Raw genomic sequence first — 24198 nt, forward strand, 5'->3', positions numbered from 1 at the left:
TGACTTAGGTAGAAGACATAAATTTTACTAAAATATCAGGTTCTTAGGTTGTGGTTAGGTTAGCTCACAAATATTTATTAATTAACTCGAAAGAACTCGAATAAGAATGTAGTTCTATTTTCCTTGCGGGCTAATAGTAGAAATGATTGGTTTACTTTGACGGGATTCTCGCAAAGAACTGCAGGAACTCTGCAATTGAGCACCACAGCTATAATTTTTTTTAACTCAAATTAAATTTATAATTTCTGCATAAAAATTATAAGCTGCGTTCGGCAGCTAAACGGACGTCACGTAAAAGACCAAATTACCCCTTCTACTAAAATTAATTACATGAATGAGTTAAAAGTATTGCTTAATAATTCAATTTGACTGTACTGTAATACGATTCCCAGTAGAAATGCCGTAAGTGAATAAATGATAATTAAAACTTGGGAATGGTAGGCACACCTAAATTGCGACGTTGTCAGGGTCATTGTAAAATTGAAATGAAAAATAACTAATACTTTACACTCATAACCCCGAAATACGGTTTCCCGTTGAGCGTATTACAATTTAGGGTTACATTTAACTCTGAAAATGTTTAGAAATTCCTTGTAAAAACTAAAAAACGTGGAGGGGTTGTTGGTCGTCAGTAACAAGAAAATTGTTCCCAACCGAATTCCATCACTATTATCATCGACATAAATTCAATTTACCTGTCGCCAAAATGCAATTTTTCCCAAATAATGTTATTGTTCATGCTCGTGACAGTCCTCGGCGAAATATCCTTTTACGTTCGTGAGGTAAGATCCTCACAATATATAAAAGTTTGCGATAAGAATAATATTAACTCAGATTTCAGGGCTGTCAAAAAATGTGAGCGTAGTTAATAATTGACTAACGTTTGAACAAACAGTTTTGAACGAACTGAACAAATTATGAATTTTATTTATTTATGTAGAACAAATATAGAACCAATTATGTAGTCGGTTAAGCAGTAGGGCATGGTCAATCGCAATAGGCTGTGACCCAGTGCAACTTTACCTAAATGTTACTAATGCTCTTGAATGTTAACATTTTATAACTGAACGATGAATGTATCTAATAATTTTTACGTTTATCGCCATCTCACTGAAATATGTATTTATGAATTTATATCAGGTACTCAACAACAGATGAGACGGTAAAATGATACATTTATATAATGTAATGTATCCTATTTATGTAAATATTTAAATACTTTATCTAAGCTAGTAACTTACTCACTCAGATAAGGTGTGAAGTCATCTAAATTTTAAGTACAAATTCTTCATGTACCAACGTGTGTTAAAACACGAATAGCTGACATTTGCACTCAAAGGCAAACTCAAATGTTAAGGTACTTACCTTCGCTATAAAACCAGAGGATCCCAATAATAAAACGCACATCACTGTCACAGTGTGAATGTCAATCGAACAGCATAAAGTTGTTCGAGCATGGAATACTAAGATCTTTTACCCATAACAGGGCTGTCAATTTTATATTGCTTAGTAAAAGCAAGGATTAGATTACGTGAGAAATAGAACTATTGGGGTAGGTAATACTTAGTATTTGAAAAATCGATATAAGTACATATCTTTATGTCGGCGGGAGCAACAGGTCTTCATTAAGATGGCAATTAGACATGGCGTTCCAACGTAGTCCTCAGGGGTAGCGGCGCATCTGTGAATAACCTGAGGTAGGAATATCTAATCCTATCTGACGTTGATTACAGATGTCCATGGGCGGCAGTAGCCACCATAAGGTGGATTGCATGCTCGTCTGCCACTCATATATTTAACAAAATATATATATTTGAAATGTTCACTGATTCGCACAACAAGACTTATTAGGCAGAAATAAATACCTACTTAATTTGTAAATTTAACATTGTTAACGGAATTGTGACGAAAGCTAGAATGATGACGTAACTTCATACTCGCTACGGTGTCGCAGGAAATCTATTCGGATTCCAACATTCCGCCGATATCACGTCAAGTGTGCAAATTTTAATGAAAATGCCCAATAGAATTTTGTACGGATGGGCGCGTGGATATATTATTATCTCATCAAAAACATAAATGTCAAAAGTTTTAATATAATTTGTGCGTTATTTCGGCAGTTTGTATTGGATGGATGAAAATTCGTTTACAAATACTGTATCTACTTATTGGAAACTAACCAACTTACACTTATATTAAGCAGTCAGTGTGTCAAACCAAGAAATCAAAATATTATACAACCCTCTATCCTTCTTTTGTAATTACCACGCTTTTATTAGCTTCACCTGTATATATGTATGTAACGGAACCTTTGAACTCGATTTTTACCCACTTTGAACGGTCCGATTAATTTTAAATTTTGAACTATTATCAAAAACCGATGACAATACACGATTTTAATAATTTAATCGCATTCTTCTCATCATGATCGTCAGGAATCAAGATTAATGAATCCTGATTCCTGATTGTGCGATTTTAGCGTGGTGTTTAGTTTTTAAACTATAATACTTAGATCAAACAAGTTTACATAACATTTAATTCATACAATGAAACATCGCCTGAGTACAAAACAAATTAAAAGAAAAAGATCCAAATTATGTGTAGTAATTACACATAAATGTACCATTGTGCATGTTGGTACAATGCTTACGTCAGTGGGCATTGGGCACGTAGTTGAATCAGCTGTCAATTGCAGTGGCTGACGGACGAGCGGTCTGACTAGCAGTCTACTTAGCCTTTTGTCTTATTACTAACGAATTTCCAAAATGTGAGGACAAGGATTTGACATAGAAGTCGGTTGTATTTTTTGCTATTTTATTACGTTACGTAATCCATGATCAGAAATACACATTACACATCTTTTGATTACAAGCGGCGATCTCTACAAATTTACAGTTACTTCGGAGTAAGTCGACTTAGCCCGTGACACTTAAGTAGTTTAAAATTATAGTTTTTAGCATAGATTAGTAAAGATTACTCACTCCTAATAAGAAAATGTACCCAGTTTTGAGAATTGAAATAGTTACGTAAAACAGTTTTGCCACGTCTCCGTGCTAAAATGTCCCTAAAATATTTGAAATAATTATTTATTAATTATGTAAATTACGCAGTATTAGTTATTTATTCGTAAAGTTTCTCTAAAAATGTTTTTATTTGTCAAGAATTCAAAAAAAGAACTTACTTATACGCCGTTTGTGGCTTCATTCAATTTCAAGGCGGCGAAGTATCTTTATTAATCTATGGTTTTTAGTTCAGTATATTATTTGCCTTTTAGTTTCGTGACTAAGCTCTTAAAATCTGATGCTCTACATGTATTCTCCACGTATATCAAAATAGTTTGTAATCAGTATTTTTACTTCATCTTCGTAATTTATTACTTATCATAGTAATTTGGCTAATTGAATGTTATAGTCCGATATGGTCCGAGGTTCAAACTTTTATCGTCAAAATGAGATTGCTGTCTAAGCCAGATTATGAAGTGGAATTTGAAGTGAATTTTCCTCTATACTAAGTAACTTCTTGGATAGCTTGTTACATTTTGAACTTATGCTACTTATACGTTGTTGTATTTGGTAGAATGCTGTAATTTTTGGTTTATTTGTTGTTCGCTAGCTGTACGACCACTACCGAACTTTAACACCTAGGTCGTAACATGAATAGGAATTAGGGCATAGAAGGTTGCCTTCCTGTTTGTTTCTGACATAACAGATAATAAAGTCTAATGTAAATAATAAGGGTTTATTTTTCACTAGCTATGCCCGTGGTGTCACCTGTGCGTTAAACAAAATAACATAATATACTTTTCTTTTTCTTTTTTCTTTTCGAGAGGAAAACCTTCAAAAGGTACCCGACGACGTGGGAGCGACGCCGGGTTAATTGGGGTTTTTACCGCACTAAAACCCCCCCGGTGGCCGTCCTCAGCGCTTGTTGGAGAACTCCGGGTTCTCCGACGGAACACAACCGGAGCCCTCCAAGCGCGATTCCCCGATCGGGCTCTACCCTGGAGGAGCAGTTTCCGCTCCTCCCACACCATGCAGTGTTTACGACGGTATGCGACCCCACATACCACTGTCCTTCCCGGGGTCGCTTGCTGGACGGTTAGAGTTTCCACTCTTGCCGTCCGCAACCCTGGAAGCCCCCTTTTAGTCGCCTCCTACGGCAGGCAGGGGATACCGTAGCCCTATTCTAGTCCCGGAACTACAGGGACAACATGATATACCTACCCTATGAATACGAAATTATATGACTTCCACTAATAGCAACTGACATTCACGTGTTTGCCATGTTCACATACAAGTCCGTTTTGCAGTTTTTGCTACAAGAAGCCGCCAACATCTATCTATCCAACCTCACAAACTTTCACCTTTATAAAATTAGTAGGATTAGATTATGTTCAGCTGTTTGATAATTGTTTTAAGATAACGTGATTTTTATACGTCAATAAGTTTAAAAATATGGCCTAAGTCAAATCATATATCAAAATTCATTAAATTGTTTGAGCTGCAGGACGTGCCAAGAATGAGACATACGGACAACATTACCCTCCGAAGTCAGGTAAATAAATAACTACAATGCTTCAAATTTTCAAGAAGCCAGAACCTTATCGTGATGTGATTATACCAAACAGCTAATAATACGCCAAACTATTTTCATCGTCATCATCAACAACCCATTACTGTCCCACTGCTGGGCACGGGTCTCCTCTCATAATGAGAAGGATTAGGCCATAGTCCACCGCGCTGGCCAAGTGCGTATTGATAGACTTCACATACCTTTGAGATTTTTTTAATAAATCTCTCAGGTATGCACGTTTCCTCACGATGTTTTCCTTCACCGTTTAGCAAGTGATAATTAATTTCTAATACGCACATAACTTTGAAAAATCAGAGGTGCGTGCCTGGGATTTGAACCTCGGACCCCTCGATCGAGAGGCCGAGTTTCTTAACTACTTAAGGCTATCACTGCTTTCCCTATTTTAATAGACGTTAAGTTCATGGTTATAACTTAGAGGTTTGTAGTTGATAATATCCCAAAAGCAACTTGGAGAAATTTCAGTTAATTGAGTGAATTCAAACTCGAATTAAAGCACAGATTAGGATAACTGTCGGGAGTTAACAATTCAGCATGATTTCATTAATTAGACGAAATTGCGTGAATTGTTTTGGAAATAAATACAATTTGAGGTAGTAGACCCATACCTAACAAGTTATAGTGAGAATTAATTGTTTTATACTTAAATAGTTTGCGGTAAGCGGGCTAAGTGTGATAATATTTATTGAACGAGGTTGGAAATTGACAAAATTATTTCTAATACGTTGCCTAGACGGTGCAACAAATTTGCTAGTAATATTAAGCCGTATTGACTGTACGAAGAGATCGATGGATGTTAGAATCACTTTCATTATACTTTATTTAGATTGTACTTTAGTTAGGCTGTTGGATTATGTGGTTCCCTAACTGGATGAAATGCCGAGATTTCCCCATTCCCCAGTAACGTGCCAGCTCACAAACATGTTAAGATCGACGATATCGCATATGTTAAATTTGCACCAGTGACTGCTATTATATTTTTATATGCCTATGATTGACAACTTGACCGTAAACTACTTCATTTAATTACAGACAGAAAACATTAGTATCCTTTTAACGAAATTATGGAACATTTAATCTTTGTAATGGTTGCTGTTAAGGTGAGTGAAGTAAGTGTTCTAACACTTAACATAATAACGATTCCCGGAAATGTTTTGCTTACAGAAAAATGGCAGGAAAATATCAAAAAAATACACATTGTTAACCAACGTACATTATGTCCTCGGATTATAAGACTCACTCCAATCTTTCCATTCAAGTTCGACAGCTAGGCATGGGGGCATTTCGGAAAGATGTCTTAAGGTAACTGGTGTAAATTTCACTCACCTTTAAAAACTGTGTAGAAATTTCTGTCTATTTATCTGTGTTTGAAATCACATGTAACCAAAAATACTAAATGAAACTCAATGAATGTATTCATAGTCCGCACTCTCCTTATTTCACTCAAATCGATATGATCTCTCAAAAAATATTATAATTTACATTCATGACGTGTATGCACAGCGGAGAATTTCCGTTTACGGATGTGCTCGTGAGCTAGATAGATGGTGTTGCATAATTGACATTATATTTTGCACCTATCCACGTTAACGAAATCTTAGGCACAGCTTGTTCTTAAGTAAATAATAATATTTTGTACTAATATGTTTGTTAACACGTTTTTTCTCTTCACGAAGTTTATTATTTTTGGTACGCAACAGCTGATCGAAACAAAACCTCTTATTTCGAGATTGATTGATGACAATGTTTCTCTTACGTCTATAACTTAATAGAAACTTGGTAATGGATGGAACGTAATGAGATTGACCTCTCAGTTGTGCCCTTAACAAACTAAAAGTGACGTCAAACATAGTCTTCGTGGTCCCATTTTAGCATCTGTTTGATTTACGAGATAAATAACTCAATAATGAGTGTAAAAGAAATTGAACTTCAGTTCAGGCCTTATGGAAGAATATGAGAGTAAAATTGAAATACGTCAATTACCAATGACCAGTAACTATCACTTCATTAATTTTAAAAGGATGTTTTGCTGAACAAAAATTTAAACACGTAAAAACAACAAAAACGTAAAAAGATGACAGCGCGCGGTGCCTGCATTTATGACTTTAAATATTGGAGTTTATTACTTTACTCGTGTATCTATTGAAAATAATGCTAAAGTGCTATTAGAGATGAATCGAACACGCTTAATAAATCAATTTGGTTGATATTTATTTAAGCAGGTGTAAATATGTTTAGATTTTGATGATAAATAGTGGCTAACGCCTACGTATACGTTATAAAAATTTCAAGTGTCTATATAGTAGTTTGAAAGGTGGTAGAACCTTTTGTGGTTCGACTCCGGCGGCACCACCGCCACACCTATTTCTGCCTAATAACATCAGTGTTAAGCGCTGCTGTGTTCCGTTTTGAAAGGTGTGGCAAGGGAGACATACTTTTCCGAGGCATTCCAGCTTAGTCCTCAGGGGTAGCAGCGCATCTGTGGCCGACCTCAGGTAAGTATATCTAATCCTATCTGGGGTTGATTACAGATGTCCATGGGCGGTAGTAGCCACTTACCATCAGGTGGACTGCATGCTCGTCTGCTACTCCTATATTATAAAAAAAAAGTACGGTTTAAGAGATAGAGCCCTATGACAGACGGACAAACGGACAGAGGGACAGAAAGCGGAGGCTTAGTAATAGGGTTCCGTTTTTACCTTTTGGATACGGAACCCTAAAAATTACTTTTAACTTCTCAACTCTAATGAGGATCTATTTTCGTTAATACCTCTGTATATTTTTGTATCACAAGTTGTAAAGTTTATTCAATTTTAGACTATAAAATTTATACAAATTATCTGTGCGATAAAGCGTAAAAATGATTCGCACCACATTTTCCCGATGCCAGCACAGGGACAAGGGTTGCGACCCTATTAACTTTAATTTAGCTTTACAGTGACCTCCGCGTAAGATGCTAGAAATAAAATTGCATCCTTTGACTGTTTCGCGCTGAGGATTAAAAATTGTAACTCTTGATAGGCTTTAATTCCAATTGCAATTACGGAGTCACCGAGGGTATGATTAAGGATTACAATTAAGGAATTAAGTTCTCCAATTGATAGGAATTATTTAACGGTATATGACTAAGTGTTATTACACATATTCAAAACTACTCGTATTTTCTAGAAGTTGCAAATTCACAGCAATAAATTACCGTTTGTAACTTTGCTACGTTTGTAACATAAAGCAACAAGTGTATCTAATATACACACCATTCTGACACGCAGTGGGTGCTGGTTCGATCCACGGCCAGCACGTATTTATGAATTTAAGTTTCTGTTCAGGGTTAGGGCGTTTGTCGATTAACCTTTGTGTGTGCCCATGGCATCTACGAAACAGGAAAAATTCTAGTGTTGGGTTATTAATGAAGATAGTGTTATTATTAATAGAAGCTTATATTTACCTTCCTTTGTTAGTTCGTATGAATGTGAGGGTCAAATTCGGATATGCGATTATGCTGAAATCTTAAAATAAATATACGAAATTTCGCAATCTAGGAACTCGTCTTCCTCTAAGTAAAACTAGGTATCGCTGACTTTGCAACTATTGCAGGAAAGTCAGTGTACGGTTTTGCTGCCTAAGGGAGGTAACTCAGAAGGAATAGTTCGCGTCAGCGATCGCGACCGACAATACTGGCAATACAGTGGACGCGACAATCGACGACCATTGGTTGTGGTCGCCGACGTGGGCTGTCGTCCGTGTATTACGTCCCTTAGTCATTATAGAATTCTAAAACCTTCTTCAAACCTGTACCTATCTGTAATTTAGTTTTGAAATAGCGTTGTATTACGTTCTACTCCAGCCTTCATAAGTTGTAGAAGTCTGTAATATGCAACTAATGCGCAAAGTTAAAACTTGACGGATACATAAATCGTTTAATGTTACCAGAAGTTCTGAAAGCACAAGTTCGCTTTGTTGGTACGGAATTTCCACAGGTTTATACGAAACAGATTTCTGAGTATCATTTGTAGAAATTTATTTCTACGAATGACTTCAATTTGGGTGCAATTTATTAAAGACGAGCTGTGCCTGCGACTTGGTTTGCCTGGATTCATATGTGTAATGTTAATTGCATAACGCTATTTATGAAACACCGGTAAAGTAAAGTTCACTGCCCTACAAACACGTCAAAAAATACTTCTGACTTTAAATTATTATTGTTATCATTTCTGATGGAGGAGATCAATTCGAATGAAGTAAAAACTAAATGTGAGAAATAATAAAATAAATAAAAATAAGTAAAAAATAATGAATATTTGGTGTTACCGAAGTCTCCATGTTCGACTCGTACTTGGCGAATTATTCGCTTTATCTATAGAACCGTAATAGGTAGAAATATTGATTAAATTTTCACAGTGTACTCGTATCTATGCCTAATGTGATAACAAATACTGTAAACAAAAATATAATTGAAAATTTATTGGTTACTCCGGGTGTGAGGTCAACTAGCACTTGGCATTTTTTTTTCGAATATTGCGCCTCTGATATCTTGCGCCGCGCAATATATTATATTGTAAGATTTTTCATAGTAAAAGTATTAAACTAAATAAAATAAGTATTTACAGTCAAATTTCGATCACTGCGAAAAACGACTAGTTGCTATAAATAGAGAACGTGACACTTAAAATAGTTGACTAACTTACTTATTTAAGTAAGAGAGGATAGAAAAACATTTGTTCTAATACGATATTAGCCGTATTAAAATTAGGATTATCTTAGTATTAGGGCTTCACTTGACGTATACATGACACAATTCGTAAAAAAATGGCCAAGTATGAGTCGCACATGGAGACTTCCGTACCACCAAATGTTCATACTAGTAACGCCATCTATTAGAAGTTACCGAAGAATACTACGGATGTGTGATACATACTGTGTGCGATGACAACTTATAATATGTGAACACAAACGGTGTTAGTGATAACGCCTGGGCGTTCATTTCTTATATTTGGACCCCTCTTTATATTCAACTTTTCCAGTTTGAGTATTTTTTGTTATATCGGCTAACGTTATATATACGAGTACATTGTAATAAATTCAAGTGTCTATAGTATATTTCGGTTAAAGAGATAGAGTCCTGTGACAGACGGACAGACAGAGAAGGCTTAGTAATATAGGGTTCCGGTTTTACCCTTTGAGTACGGAACGGTATTATACGTCGTTTACGTATCTTTCATCATCACTCAAACACCATTTATGATGATGAATACATTGTCAGGAAATAGTGATAGATGGCGTATGTATCGGTACTTCTTTAGGCTTGACTAGACGGCGTTGTTTCATACAAGTTAGTATTAAAAAGTTAGAATAAAAATAAGTAAGAAATAATTAACATTTGGTGGTACGGAAGCCTCCATGTGCGAGTTCGACTCGTACTTGGTGAATTATTTTACTATCAAAAGACTTTCCTCTAACGATTATAAAGAGGTAAAGGTATAAAATTGGGTGTATTACCCCATAAAAATCTCCACGTACTTGTCTTGTTGGCCGGGGGTGTGGGTGGGTGTTATCCTTTACATTAGCTTTAACTTAGTGCTCGTAAAATAATGTTTGTGGTCCATTACACCCCGTTTTCTTACTTAGTGGAAAGTTTGTGAAATTTGCCAGGCATTCTGTGTAGAAAGTTGTTGACAAATATTAAATATAATATAGTGTAGTTTAAAAAACTAAAAGTAAGCTTTTATAGCTAATCAAAGAAAAAAATAATAAATTATAGTTTAAAAATAAAAAACCATGCTAAAATCGCACAAAGAAAATCGTTAATCCTGATTCCTGACGATCCTGATAAGGAGGAATATGATAAGGATCCCGATAAATTATTCGGACCGTTCAAAGTGGGTAAAAATCGAGTTCAAAGATTCCGTTACATACATACATACATGTATGATACATAGATACCACCCAAGCTAATAAAAGTGTGGTAAAAAGTAACAAAAAATAACAAAAAAGTAAAACCGATTTCTACATCACTACATAGTAAATAAATATAGTTCAAAAAACTAAAAAACACGCTTTTATGATAAAATTAACTAAAAAGTAGAAAATAATTTTCAATCTAAGAATCAATTAAGGAACAGTAAATAGTATAATTGTGAAAAAAGCGTGGGGTGCTCCGTTTATCAGTTTTCAAAAAGCACCCCACACAATTATTTTCTACTTTTTAGTTGATTTTATCATAAAAGAGTTTTTTTTAGTTTTTTGAACTATATTTATTTTATTAATTTTTAGTATTTGTTGTTATAGCGACCATCATTATGCATCGTCTGTAAAAAAATCAAGTGTCTATTCTATTACGGTTTAAGAGATAATGCCCTGTGACTCATGAATAGACAGCGGACGGTTTCGTTTTACCCTTTAAGTACGGATTCCTAAAAATCATTCTACAAGATGGCATTATAGATATGTTTCAGTACATTTGAGTTATAGGGAAATAGAATTATTATTTTTCAAATCTAAAAATCAATCTAGTAACTTTGCGTGAACTTTCTCTAAGGCGCTCGAACAATCTCGCCTCGAAAATCGTTAATCCTGAGGATGTTAATAAAGACAATGGTACAAAATTATTAAAATCGTGTGTTGTCATCGGTTTTTGATATTTTTTCAAAATTTTGAATTAACCTGAACGTTCAAAGTGGATAGAAATCGGGTTCAAAGATTCCGTTACTCTATTACGTACATACATACAACCCAAGCCAATAAATGTTGGTTTAGTAGATAGTTCTGGTAGTAATAACATATTTGTTTATTTTATTCTGAAATAAAGAATTAGTTTAAAATATCGTACAAATCATTGCATTTTCTGGGTCCGTCATAACTAAGTACTTATACATTAACTAGCTGACTCGGCAAACGTTGTGTCGCCATATAATTAAAAAAATATAAAGGGTGAACAACCCTTATCACTAAGGGGTATGAAAAATAGATAAAAAACTGAAGTTCTCCGTTCCACACATAGAAGAGAAAAGCAAGTTTTCTGTTCCATGGTTCCACATACATATACAAAAATTTGAAAAAATACTTCTCAATTTAAATCGTATTAATTTTTGAATGTAGACCGATTTGAACGAAATAAAGGCTAAATGTTGTTGTTATCCGGATTATGCTTTTACTATATATCTTCTTATATATAAAATTCTCGTGTCACAGTGTTGGTTACCGTTACCGAAACGGCTTTACTGATTTTCACCAAATTTTTAATGCATATTCAGTAGGTCTGAGAATCGGCAACTATTTATTTTCCATACCCCTAAGCGATAAGGGTTGTTCACCCTTAACATTTTTTATTTATATGGCAAAACAACGTTTGCCGGGTCAGCTAGTGTTCTATAATAAGAATGTGGCTAAATCGATAGATGTAAAATATCATTGGCTAAATCGTATAAAATTGTAGTTACTATAAAGTATTTACTAAACGTTTAACTTTATGAGGCGTGCAAAAAAACTAATGGTGTGGGCTTCAACATATTCGCATTCGTTTTAATACCGGTATTTGTTTCAATGTTTTTATTTAGGTCCATTTGTAAATCTATTGTTTTTATTTGTTTGTTTTATACTGTACGTAACTAAATGGCAACTTCGGTCAATTCTGATCAAGAATTCACGTGCAGTCTTCTGGTATTGGCGACATGACAGTAATTCATTAATGATGTTAAACCATGATAATGACCGCCTTTTATAGTTATTATTGCACATATTAAAAAATAAAAGTGCGAAAAGCAAAAGTAGAAGAATCGTAAATATGAATTTATTTTTATTCATATGATATTTTTCCTTTCCTCCCATCACTTGTGACTTACAGGGATTTTCGTCATCGACCCGTTTTATTTACTTACGAGTGTATGTTTCTTTGATTTTTGTTTTAATATCAATTTATGTCGGTTTGTTCCAGCCAACAGCCATGAATATTTCAATGCAGTTCGTCCTCATCATCGCGGCAGTATGCCTCTGCCTCGTCAACGCGGCTCCTGAAGGTCGGGTCGGTAGGACCAAGCAACAACGCCCTACTCGCGGCTTCAAGAATGTCGAAATGATGACCGCACGAGGCTTCGGGAAACGCGCCAGAACTGAACGTAGGTTTATAAGGATTATGAATTTTAAACGTACTTTATTGTCTCTAATAGTTGAGGCTAAAAATAAAAATAATTTTGCGACTTTACGGCTTCAAGATTGTTGAAATGAAGATCTGTCTATAGTAATCTAAGGTTTAAACGTAAACGTACCTACTGATTTTTTTTTTCAAATATTTTTTGTACACATGATGTGCATTGAAGAATCAAAAACGCCGGTCTTATAAAAGATGAACTAGAATCGATTCTCCCTCATATACGTTAATTTCTTCAACCTTCAAGATATGATGATGGTAGAAATCTTTTTGGAGGCACCATCGCCACACTTATTTCTGCCTAAAGTTACAGTTAACAGCTAACACTGTTAAGTGCTACTGTTTTCCGATTTGAAGTGTGTGATAAGGCAAGTATATTTACTAATTCAGGGTTCAGAGTTTGTAATCATCACTTGTTATCAAACAAAATGCGTGCTTAATTTTACTTATTACAAAGAAAAATATACAATACTTTCCGACTCAATGCGTACATCGAAAAACTAATTACCTTTGAAATATTCATAAACTCAGAGAGCCTTGAGAGAATTTTAATGCACTTTGTACTCAAAAGGATACAAGGAATCCTTCCTCTGCCCTTATAGAAATATAAGTGTAATAGATAATGGTCTGTATTATTTATGAAAATCTACGCTACCTTTTAATTTTCTTCGGAATTATTTATTAGGTAACTCAAATTTGGAGTTTATACTTTCGCAAAGGTTGCTCTCTAATGTTTTGTTATTGTATTGAAAAGTTTTGTCTTAAGCGTAAGTTTAATAATGGACTACAGACAGGTCGAGTTCTCTAACGTAACTGTAAGTAGGTATAACTTTTAAGGACTATATGTTTTGTTGGAATTAATTTCTCAGGTAAATTTTCTGAAAAATGTCCCACTAACTATTATGTAATAATAATTTGTAAATAACTTAGGAATTTAGCTGAAATTAAGAATTAAGAATCGGTTCATCTACATAATAATAAATGATTACTGAAATAGTCTCTAGGGTCTTTCAGAAAAATAATGAAAGTGATTTTATACAATGCGCGCACACTGACTCTGTATTTAACAAGATGTACGTGATAATCTATACTAATATTATAAAGAGGAAAATTTGTTTGTTTGTTTGATTGTAATGAATTGGCTCAAAAACTACTGGACCGATTTTAAAAATTCTTTCCACATTCGAAAGCTACATTATCCACGAGTAACATAGGCTATATTTTTTATGAAATATATTTGATAAATAGATTTTGACGCGGTACAAAGTTTGCCGGGTCAGCTAGTTAATAATAAAACGTTAGTTGAACACGATAGTCCGAGTAGTTTAATATTGACTGTATCGGTGGCGTTGCTGCTAACAATTCATTTTATTTGACCTTATAATTTGTTTTACAAACTTAAAGTACTTGCTCTCAGGGTGATACTTTTGGAGTTATTTTTGCTTTATTACGAAAAGATGTAAGACTTACGTGCAAACACAGGTACTCATTTTTTTTGTTATATTTTTAGTATTTTCAAAGTGCGTGACGAACAGCGAAGAGCTGGGTAGACAATAGACATTTTAACGACGCAATTTTCTTTCTGTATCTCATGGAAGGCTTATCTATTATAGTGTATTTGTAGTTCGTCACGCACTTGACCGCTTTTTTTTGCTGAATATACTCATAGATCTTAAAATAGTTTTTTTGATAACATAAATCAATGTAATATTATTATGTACAGAATTATTTGTATATATTCTTATACATGTTTTATGGTCTCATGTTTTGGTATCAGGCAAATTATAGGTATAGGTATAGACCATTTGATTATTTCTATGGATTCCAATATTTTGTTAAATTTTGTCTACTTAAACGTGCATTAACATTTCCAAGGCGACGTGGAACACCAATCACCAACAGCAGAACGGGCTAATCGTGGCACTCCTACATTTAAGAGTCCATCTGTTGGAATCGCTCGTGATTTTGGCAAAAGAACATCTGAAATGGAATCCGAAGGTACCAAATAGATCCCATAAGGCCATTCGGATCACGTACAGAACAACCGAATAGCCCCGTAACTGACTATAGTTGCAAAGAAACCAGGCAACCTTACTATGGGGAGAGTTCAGTTGGAAATGTTCAAGAAGCCTTCGGACGGCCCTTGTTTTTGTGCTTAGGTTTATGGAAGCGTTGAATTAATTGCATATTGAAAGTTTTCGACTTTTGATTTCATCCCTATGGTGTTTACAGTAATCTATATTCAATTTAGGAAGTATTTTTTTAATAAAAATAATTATTGTAATGGGCATAGTTATCGTCGTGATTCAGTCACCTAAGTACCGTATAAATATGTACGTTAGTAACTCTTGAAAAAAAAGCTATAATTTAAACTCAATTGTAAATTTAAGGTCTATATGGGTAGACATTACTTAAGAAACAACTTTGTCTGTATTATCTTGTATTTATTTGAACTTAAAGCGAAAACTTTCAATTCAAATTTTCTGCTGAAACGAGGCTTTGAAAACTACATTTGAAGACTTACCTACGTGCTGTAAGCAGAAAACCTACATGACAGGTCTAGCTTTAAATGTTGTGTAATGACCAAAAATAGTAACACTTAACATGACATAACAATCTGACACTCAGTAACGATTACTGCTTCAACAGATGCACCATCACCTCGCAGGAGGTTTAACCCTAAAGGACCTCTGATGGTGGCATTTGACTTTGGCAAAAGGAGTAATAATGATGACCTTAATGAAGAAGGTAAATTTGATGATAAGTGCAGAGCTTCAAAGTCTTCATGCTTTTGAAATGCTTCAAAATTGATACAGATTACGTTCGTCGCATGAAGCAGTTATTTATACTTTTCAACGTCTTTGAGCTATATTTAGCGACGGCTTGAATACAATATTTCTGAAGTTTCGCCCATGTGTCGTTAAGCATTTAAAAACAAAAACCTACTGTAGTTAAAGCAGCATCCTCAGAAAAATAACCTATGTAATAAATAAACAACACGTAGTAAAGGAGGATTGCAAACTTATCCGTTCTCCGTGGTATTTTTCTTACCTTCCACGAATGTTGCTACGGATAAGAGCCTATAACTCTCAAGATATCTTATTGCAAACCTCTTCTTCATTATATTTTTCATACCTTCTTTATAATATATTTCATATCAAAACGCTTAAAAACCAATGTAATGATTAAGTTGATATCCCAACAGAAGAGGGAATTAGGGTCACGAGAGGAACTTTCAAGCCCAATGCAAACGTTCTGATTGCGCGGGGTTACGGAAAACGAAACCAAAGGGAAAACGGCGAAGGTAATGCGATTACGAGAGATCATCTTAACACCAATATGAAATCCAAATACAAGTCTATATCGGCGATATTTGATTTGTGAAAAAACCAAAGCCGTAACGAAACGGTCTTTGTATATCTTCCTTTTTAACAGAGTTTCCAAAGGAAATAGGTTATAATCAAACCACTTATCTACCGCACAAATGCCCTAGGGACAGGCAAGACTCGACACGTCATAAAATGCTTAAAAAACAATAACTACATAAAATGGCGAAACTAAACAAACATGTACGATTTTATGTAGCTGCTTTATACGTTGGAATGTTTTGTACAAATAGCTCTTTGGGTATTCATTCAAGACACTTAAATTGTGAATACCCTTAATATAACTTAAGAAACTGACTGAAATTAATTAAAAAAAATCAGAAGCAATCATGGAAGCTGCCGACAGAAGTGAAAGATTAATACTGTATTTTGAATTTTCAAAGTGGTTATAATATTAGAATTAAAATTTCATAATTGTTGAATTAAAATTATGCTGATTTTCACATCTATCGGTACTTCTAGCCACAAGTATATTATAATTATACGTACATTTATATGGTATATTTATTCGTTTAAATATATTATGGCTTAGAAAACCCAGTGCAAAACACAAATACAAGTAAATTAAAATCATAACCAATATATACTTATATTTTCCCCTGCCAAAAATAGTCCTAAGCGTCTGTAGAAGTTCTCACTTCCATGAAACAACTTGAGCTTTCAATGCTAAATCACACATCTATTTATTTCAATGCTGAACAAAGTTAATTTAGAATATCTTAGTCTTCGTTCGTTAGTCTTTCGTCTAATAATAAGAATGAGAAAGACCTATATGACCTATATAAATGGGAGATATTCTAAAAGACCTTAGTCTTGACTGGAAAGACTAAGGTCTTTTAGAATATTTAATAGACCTTAGTCTTGACTGGAAAGACTAAGGTCTTTTAGAATATTTAAGTCCTTCTCATTTCTATGTTCAATGTGTGAGTTTTTAAACATATTTGCAACAAGCTGTTCCTTCGAATTCGTTCGCGTGGATTCAGAATATAACGTAAATTGTCCTACTCAACGCCGTCAAGGAGCACATGGGTAAACTGAAATTCTCCGCTCTGCATGTCGGGTTCACGCAATGTTAGAATAATTGGCCAAGTACGAGTCGAACTCCGACATGAAGGCTTCCGTACTACCAAATTTAATGTTCATTATTTTATGTTAGTAATTTTTACAATAACTTATATTTATTAACATATATTTATATTATACTTTCTTACAATATTTAAATAATCGTAAGATATAAACAGTGTCTATATAAATGTATGAGTAGATGGATTAAAATGAAATAAAGACTATATTTAATCAAGATACGATTATATTGTACCATTGAATTCAATTGAGTGGTTTCAGTTTGATGTAATTTTAAACAAACAGACATGAATATTTTTATAAATGATAGAAATTTCTACTACTACTTATTCTCAGTTGTCCTACTTACTTTTTACACGTTACACACGAAGCTTACATTGTTATTATTATTATCATTCTTATAATATGTATTTATAGTCACAAATATAATCTTATATAGGAGAGCTTCTGTGATGATTATTCTGAAGACGAAGTGCTATTGTATTCGAAATGTTGTTGCTTATTAGAGCTTCAATGTGTCATTGTGTGACGTGAGCTAATCGTTAATTGGACATTGCGACTGTCTCATATATCTTTTTCAACAGGAATAACAGAAACGTTACTCAAAGTAACTTTGAAATGTGAATCTGAATGAGAAAATACTTACACAAATTATTTTTACAGTGTACGGAATGGATAACTTCTGGGAAAATCTTGAGCCTTCGCCAGAAAAGGATGGCCAAGATGCCAATGAAGATAAAATGGTTGAAAGGTATGTTCGGGCTTATTATTTGTCTTAAGTTTCATGTGTTTACGAGCTTTTACTTATCTTTTGCTAAATTACATTCACAATATACATTCACAAGGTTGTAGGTATGTCACGTAATTACCTACATAGGTATTTTATAACGCAGATGAATTCGCGGGGCACGTCAGATATAATAACAGTGGATTTAGGGCAAAACAAAGGATAAAGTGGCCTTTAACTACAGTTATGCTGGGATCATCGGTTTTTACAACGCCTTTATTACAACATTATCAAACTATACACGATTTAAATAATTTTGTCCCATTTTATTAGGAACCAGGATTAGCGATTTTCGAGGCAGGGTTTGAGATAGGTGGCGCCGCGGCTATGTGGTGCGGACTAAATCATAACTAATTTCCTAAGTGATGCTGTTATCAGTCTAAAAAGTTTACCACCGAATCGCTAGATGGTGTTAATTATTGGAATAAAGTTTATAGCAAAATTACTACATTTTAACAATGATTACTTTTTAGTTTAGTTAGGTTTAAAAAAGTGTCGGTTCTTATAACTATAATTAATTACAACGTACGGAATCCTCTCATTTATTTATTTTCACAGATGATAAATTAAATAAATAATTTCTATATTATTTACAGCATCCCACTGGACTGGTTTGTGAACGAGATGTTAAGCAACCCTGACTTCGCTCGGTCTGTCACCCGCAAATTCATTGACCTGAACCAGGTAATTCTTATTGTCCTAATTCTTATTTTGTGACTACGTCGAATTGAAGACAAAATGAGATTATGATTATTACTAGCTGTGCCCGCGGTTTTATATGCGTCAAACAAAAAAAAAAATAACAAAAAAAAGCAACTTCTATGTCACTACAAAGTATAAAATAATTGAAATAATGTTGGTTTAGTATATAGTTCTAAAGTCACAACTATTAAATTTATAAATTAAATTTTTCACAACTTTTACTATTTACTGTTCCTTAATTGATTCCTAGATTGAAAATTATTTTCTACTTTTTAGTTGAGTTTATCATAAAAGCGTGTTTTTTAGTTTTTTGAACTATATTTATTTTATTATTTTTAGTATTTGTTGTTATAGCGACCATCATTATGCATCGTCTGTAAAAAAGTCAAGTGTCTACCTATTACGGTTTAAGAGATAAAGCCCTGTGGCACACGAACAGACAGCGGAGAGTTTCGTTTTATCCTTTGAGTACGGAATCCTAAAAATCTTTCTACAAGAGGGCATTATACATGTTTCAGAAGTCAGAACATTTGAGTTATAAGGAAATAACATTTTTATTTTCAAAACTAAAAATCACGCTATAACAGTTATTGAAACTAAAAAGTAATAATTATATGCAACTTGCGATGAACTTTCTCTAAGGCGCTCGAACAATCTCGCCTCGAAAATCGTTAATCCTGAGGAAGTTGATAAGGACAATGGTACAAAATTATTAAAATCGTTTATTGTCATCGGTTTTTGATAATTCTTCAAAATTTTGAATTAAACTGAACGTTCAAAGTGGATAGAAATCGGGTTCAAAGATTCCGTTACTTAGTTACATACATACCTACATACATATATACATACGAACAACCCAAGCTAATAAAAGAGTGTTAAAAATAATTCAAATAAAAGTTGGTTTAGTACCTACATATTTCTGAAGTCGGCGCTCATATTGGACACTCTGTTTTCACCGTTATCCAACGGAATATTTTGAGCGCCGACTTCAGAACTATGTAGTAAACCAACTTTTATTTGAATTATTTTTTACTTTGTAGTGACATAGAAGTCGGTTTTATTTTTTTGTTATTTTTTATAATTGCAATATAATGTGTAATGTCATGTTCTAGTAATCTCATAGTAATCATGTAATCTAGCCGCATAATAGAGGTGTGCCTTTTTGGGAACGAAGGGGCCGTTCACCAAAGGCAACTCGTGTAGGGGGCAAAAATAGCGTTTTTGTTTTTATTTTACGTGTATAGCCTTAAGACATGGAAATTAAATTAGGCCCCGGGAGGCAAATTTCGACCATTTAGTCTTGCCGATTTTTTTGTTTATGATATTGTTAGATTTCTTTTTATCGCAGTAAAACAGCGGGGCACAGCTAGTTTATTATATTTTATTATATGGTTTGGGTTAGGTTTCGAAAGCTTTTACATCTGCCGGCAATGCCGGAATGCAACCCGTTGATTTTTATAAATTATTGAATATACATAATTTATTTCTTCTTTGTTTCAGGATGGCATGCTAACATCGGAGGAACTGCTCAGAAACGTGGCTTGAATTCTAATCTAACGCTATAATTAATATTTTAATGGTCTCAAAACAATAACTTACTTTTCGAATATTTTTGTATAGGCACTTTGAGTTGTAACTAAAATACTTAAAAATTACGATACTGTGATATGAAATAATATAATCTTCAATCATGACAAAGAAAATAAAAAAAAACTATAAGTATATCTTTCGTTTAGCTGTACTAAAATGTAATATTTGACAAATTGACGAAATTATTGACTCTTGGTAAACGTTGTAAATAAAAAAAATGCTTGAATACATCAATGGAATAAGATTTGTCCATAGAAAGTAATGTCTATAACTTAAAGTAGATAAATAGGTACTTATTTATATTCTTACTGTCTTATGAATATTTGTCTTTGCTCGTCTTTGAATGTCAACATCAGAGATGAAGAGATGCAAGACTTGATTGAGTCTTAATATTAGACCTTTGTAAATGATTCGATCACTTTTAGAACTTGTTTAGCTTCGTACAACGGTATGTAGAAATGTTATAAGGGGAAAGGCTACACCTTATAATTATAATATAGCGTATTATATTTCTTGTGTTTATACAACTTTTAGTATAGGCTGGAAAATTCAGTGTATTTTGTGGTGTCAATTTGCATGAATTGTTATTACAACAGATGAATTTATAATTATGTCTCTACATACATACATAATTACGTAAGATTCTGAATGTACGAGTATATTAAGAAATCAAACTACTACGAGTACTTATATACTTAGATTCTGTTATTTATCATTAAAGAAATTATAATTGACATTAAAGAAATATAAATCAAAATCGTGTCACTTTTTTACCTTTTTAGCCGAATTCCCAAAGGAAACATCTACTAGCCGTGCCCCGCGGTTTCACCCGCGTTAAAATAAAACCTAACAATATCATCAACAAAAATATAGTTCAAAAAACTAAAAAACACGATTAACTAAAAACTAGAAAATAATTTTCAATCTAAGAATCAGTTAAGGAACAGTAAATAGTATCATTGTGAAAAAAGCGTGGGCTGCTCCATTTATCAGATTATCGAAAAGCGCCCGCCACGTTTTCCACAATTATACTATTTACTGTTCCTTAATTGATTCCTAGATTGATATACATAACATATGACTTATGTATAATTCTTACGGACTATACATTAGGCATAACATCGAAATATTCGTTGGTTAGCTTAATATATATATATATATACTTTACCGTAGAAGATGGTAGAACCCTTTGAGGTTCGACTCCGGCGGCACCACCGCCACACCTATTTCTGCCTAATAACAGCAGTGTTAGGCACTGCTGTGTTCCGTTTTGAAGGGTGTGGTAAGGGAGACATACTTTTCCGAGGCGTTCCAGCTTAGTCCTCAGGGGAAGCGGCGCATCTGTGGCCGATCTCAGGTAGGAATATCTAATCCTATCTGGGGTTGATTACAGATGTCCATGGGCGGCAGTAGCCACTTACCATAAGGTTATAGATGTCAAAATGGTGGTAGGTACTTTGAAAGGTGGTAGAACCCTTTGTAGTTCGACTCCGGCGGCACCACCGCCACACCTATTTCTACCTAATAACAGCAGTGTTAGGCGCTGCTGTGTTCTGGTTTGAAGGGTGTGGTAAGGGAGACAGACTTTTCCGAGGCGTTCCAGCTTAGTCCTCAGGGGTAGCGGCGCATCTGTGGCCGACCTCAGGTAGGAATATCTAATCCTATCTGGGGTTGATTACAGATGTCCATGGGCGGCAGTAGCCACTTACCATCAGGTGGACTGCATGCTCGTCTGCTACTCTTATATTATAAAAAAAAACCATAAGGTGGACTCGTCTGTTACTTCTATATTATAAAAAAAAAAAACTACGATGTTATGACCATGACATACAGCTTAGTATGAGAAAGTAATAGGTTGGCAACTAAGCTCCAGTCGTATTTGGGCATTTATTTTTTAACTAGCAGAACCCGCGGCTTCACTCACGTAAAAATATGATATGACATACAAATAACTGTAATTGTAAATTTGTACCTCTAACAATTTTAACGATAAAGTAGCTTTAATATTTCATAATAAATGTTTTTTTTTTAATAATTTTTTCGTCACAGTGTACCTAAATTGGTCAAGCTTTTTTCAGAAACGTACACTAAAACTCTAATTAGTGGACTGTAATGAAACTTCTTTAAAAAATAAGTTTAATGTAGGATAAAATAATCCTTATTTACACTATACGGTTCCTATGGCCGTCCATGTTATTCTCTGACCCATAAAGTGCCTAACCACTATGCAAAAATTATAACGATTCCTTGATATGTGAAAAACAAAACACAAAGTACGTCATGAAAACCGTATGGCAAGTTGTTAACGCACTAAAACCCCCTCTCACAACTTTTGGTGCTTAGCTTAAGGTATGCGGCCTCACATACATTGGTATTTCCCAGAGTCGCTGACTGGGCGGTTAAAGCTCCCATTCTTGCCCCAACTCCAGAAGTCCCTCTTTAGTCTCTTACGATAGGCAGGGCATACTAGAGCCCTGTTTTAGCCCAAAATTTTAATCCAAGGTCTATGTGTCTACCACATCACCATCACTAATCTACGTATAACCTTGTAGTTATACGTGGATTTGTGATTCCTGCCGTGGGGTATATGGGGTAAATAGGAAGTGTGGTGTAGGGAACAGTAAATAGTATAATTGTGGAAAAAGTATGGGGTGCTTTTCGAAAACTGATAATCGGAGCATCCCACACTTTTTCCACAATTATATTATTTACTGTTCCTTAATTGATTCCTAGATTGAAAATTATTTTCTACTTTTTAGTTGAGTTTATCATAAAAGCGTGTTTTTTAGTTTTTTTAACTATATTTATTTTATTAATTTTTAGTATGTGTTGTTATAGCGACCATCATTATGCAACGTCTGTAAAAAAAATCAAGTGTCTATCTATTACGGTTTAAGCGATAAAGCCCTGTGACTCACGAATAGACAGCGGAGGGGCATTATAGATATGTTTCAGTACATTTGAGTTATAGGGAAGAAACATTATTATTTTTCAAAACTAAAAATCAATCTATGAATTTTGCCTGAACTGTCTCTAAGGCGCTTTCTCTCGCCTCGAAAATCGTTAATCCTGAAGATGTTAATAAGGACAATGGTACAAAATTATTAAAGTCGTGTATTGTCATCGGTTTTTGATAATTCTTTAAAATTTTGAATTAAACTGAACGTTCAAAGTGGATAGAAATCGGGTTCAAAGATTCCGTTACTGTTGCGTACATACATACATACCTACATACAACCCAAGCTAATAAAAGCGTGTTAAAAAGTCACTTGCCGCTGTCTGTCCCCATGTTCGCTTAGATCTTTAAATTTACGCAACGGATTTTGATGCAGTTTTTAAGCTATTGCTTAGGTTTTATCGCCGGCTTTGAGCGTTACATCGAGCGTGACATTCCGTGATGTAATTTTAGCAAGGGCAATAAAACGGAACATCCTTTTCATTCGTTCATTATAAAAGTCTAAGGCACAATTGTTTATAGAGATCCGGAATAGAATTTTTAACGCAATAGACATTTTGTCGACACTTTTGTAGAGATTGGAAATTAGAGATTCATCTCGAAGTCGCCATTACCTCTACGATCCAAGAATCGCCTCCCTGATCGCTTAGTTTTATGTTTTTTTTAATGCTGCAACCTAACCTAACTAATCCTATAGAATTTCATACAGCCTTGGTATTGGTTACGTTAGGATAGGCTATTATTTGGCTTATACGAGGTTACAAGGTAATCCACGATTTTCGGGACATCGTGTTTATACTCCACGAATAAATAACATCTTTCTTGGAATTTCGGTTAATTAACGAAAATAAGCTACTTATAAGATCGTCATAACATAATTAATAGTCGGCAGGCACCTTTACGACCTCATAAGAGAAGTTATAGCAGGGTAAGCGTGAATCATAGCATCCAATTATTCTGG

General features: G+C 34.2%; 1 protein-coding gene across 1 annotated transcript in view; it reads left to right on the top strand.

Moving 5' to 3' along the window:
* The window catches only part of LOC140755972 (allatotropin), a 38842-nt gene extending 17816 nt beyond the window's left edge, over window positions 1-21026 (top strand). The window contains exons 2-8 of the mRNA XM_073091341.1: window positions 12521-12701; window positions 14609-14731; window positions 15383-15481; window positions 15939-16037; window positions 17866-17953; window positions 18586-18673; window positions 20192-21026. Coding sequence (XP_072947442.1) covers window positions 12530-12701; window positions 14609-14731; window positions 15383-15481; window positions 15939-16037; window positions 17866-17953; window positions 18586-18673; window positions 20192-20236 — 714 coding nt within the window. The 5' untranslated portion in view covers window positions 12521-12529 and the 3' untranslated portion in view covers window positions 20237-21026. The remainder of the gene's footprint in view (window positions 1-12520; window positions 12702-14608; window positions 14732-15382; window positions 15482-15938; window positions 16038-17865; window positions 17954-18585; window positions 18674-20191) is intronic.
* The last annotated feature ends 3172 nt before the right edge of the window (window positions 21027-24198 follow it).

This window comes from Epargyreus clarus, unplaced genomic scaffold, assembly GCF_041222505.1.
Source record: "Epargyreus clarus isolate Ecla_fem2 unplaced genomic scaffold, WU_Ecla_fem_2.2 ptg000034l, whole genome shotgun sequence".
NCBI lineage: Eukaryota > Metazoa > Arthropoda > Insecta > Lepidoptera > Hesperiidae > Epargyreus > Epargyreus clarus.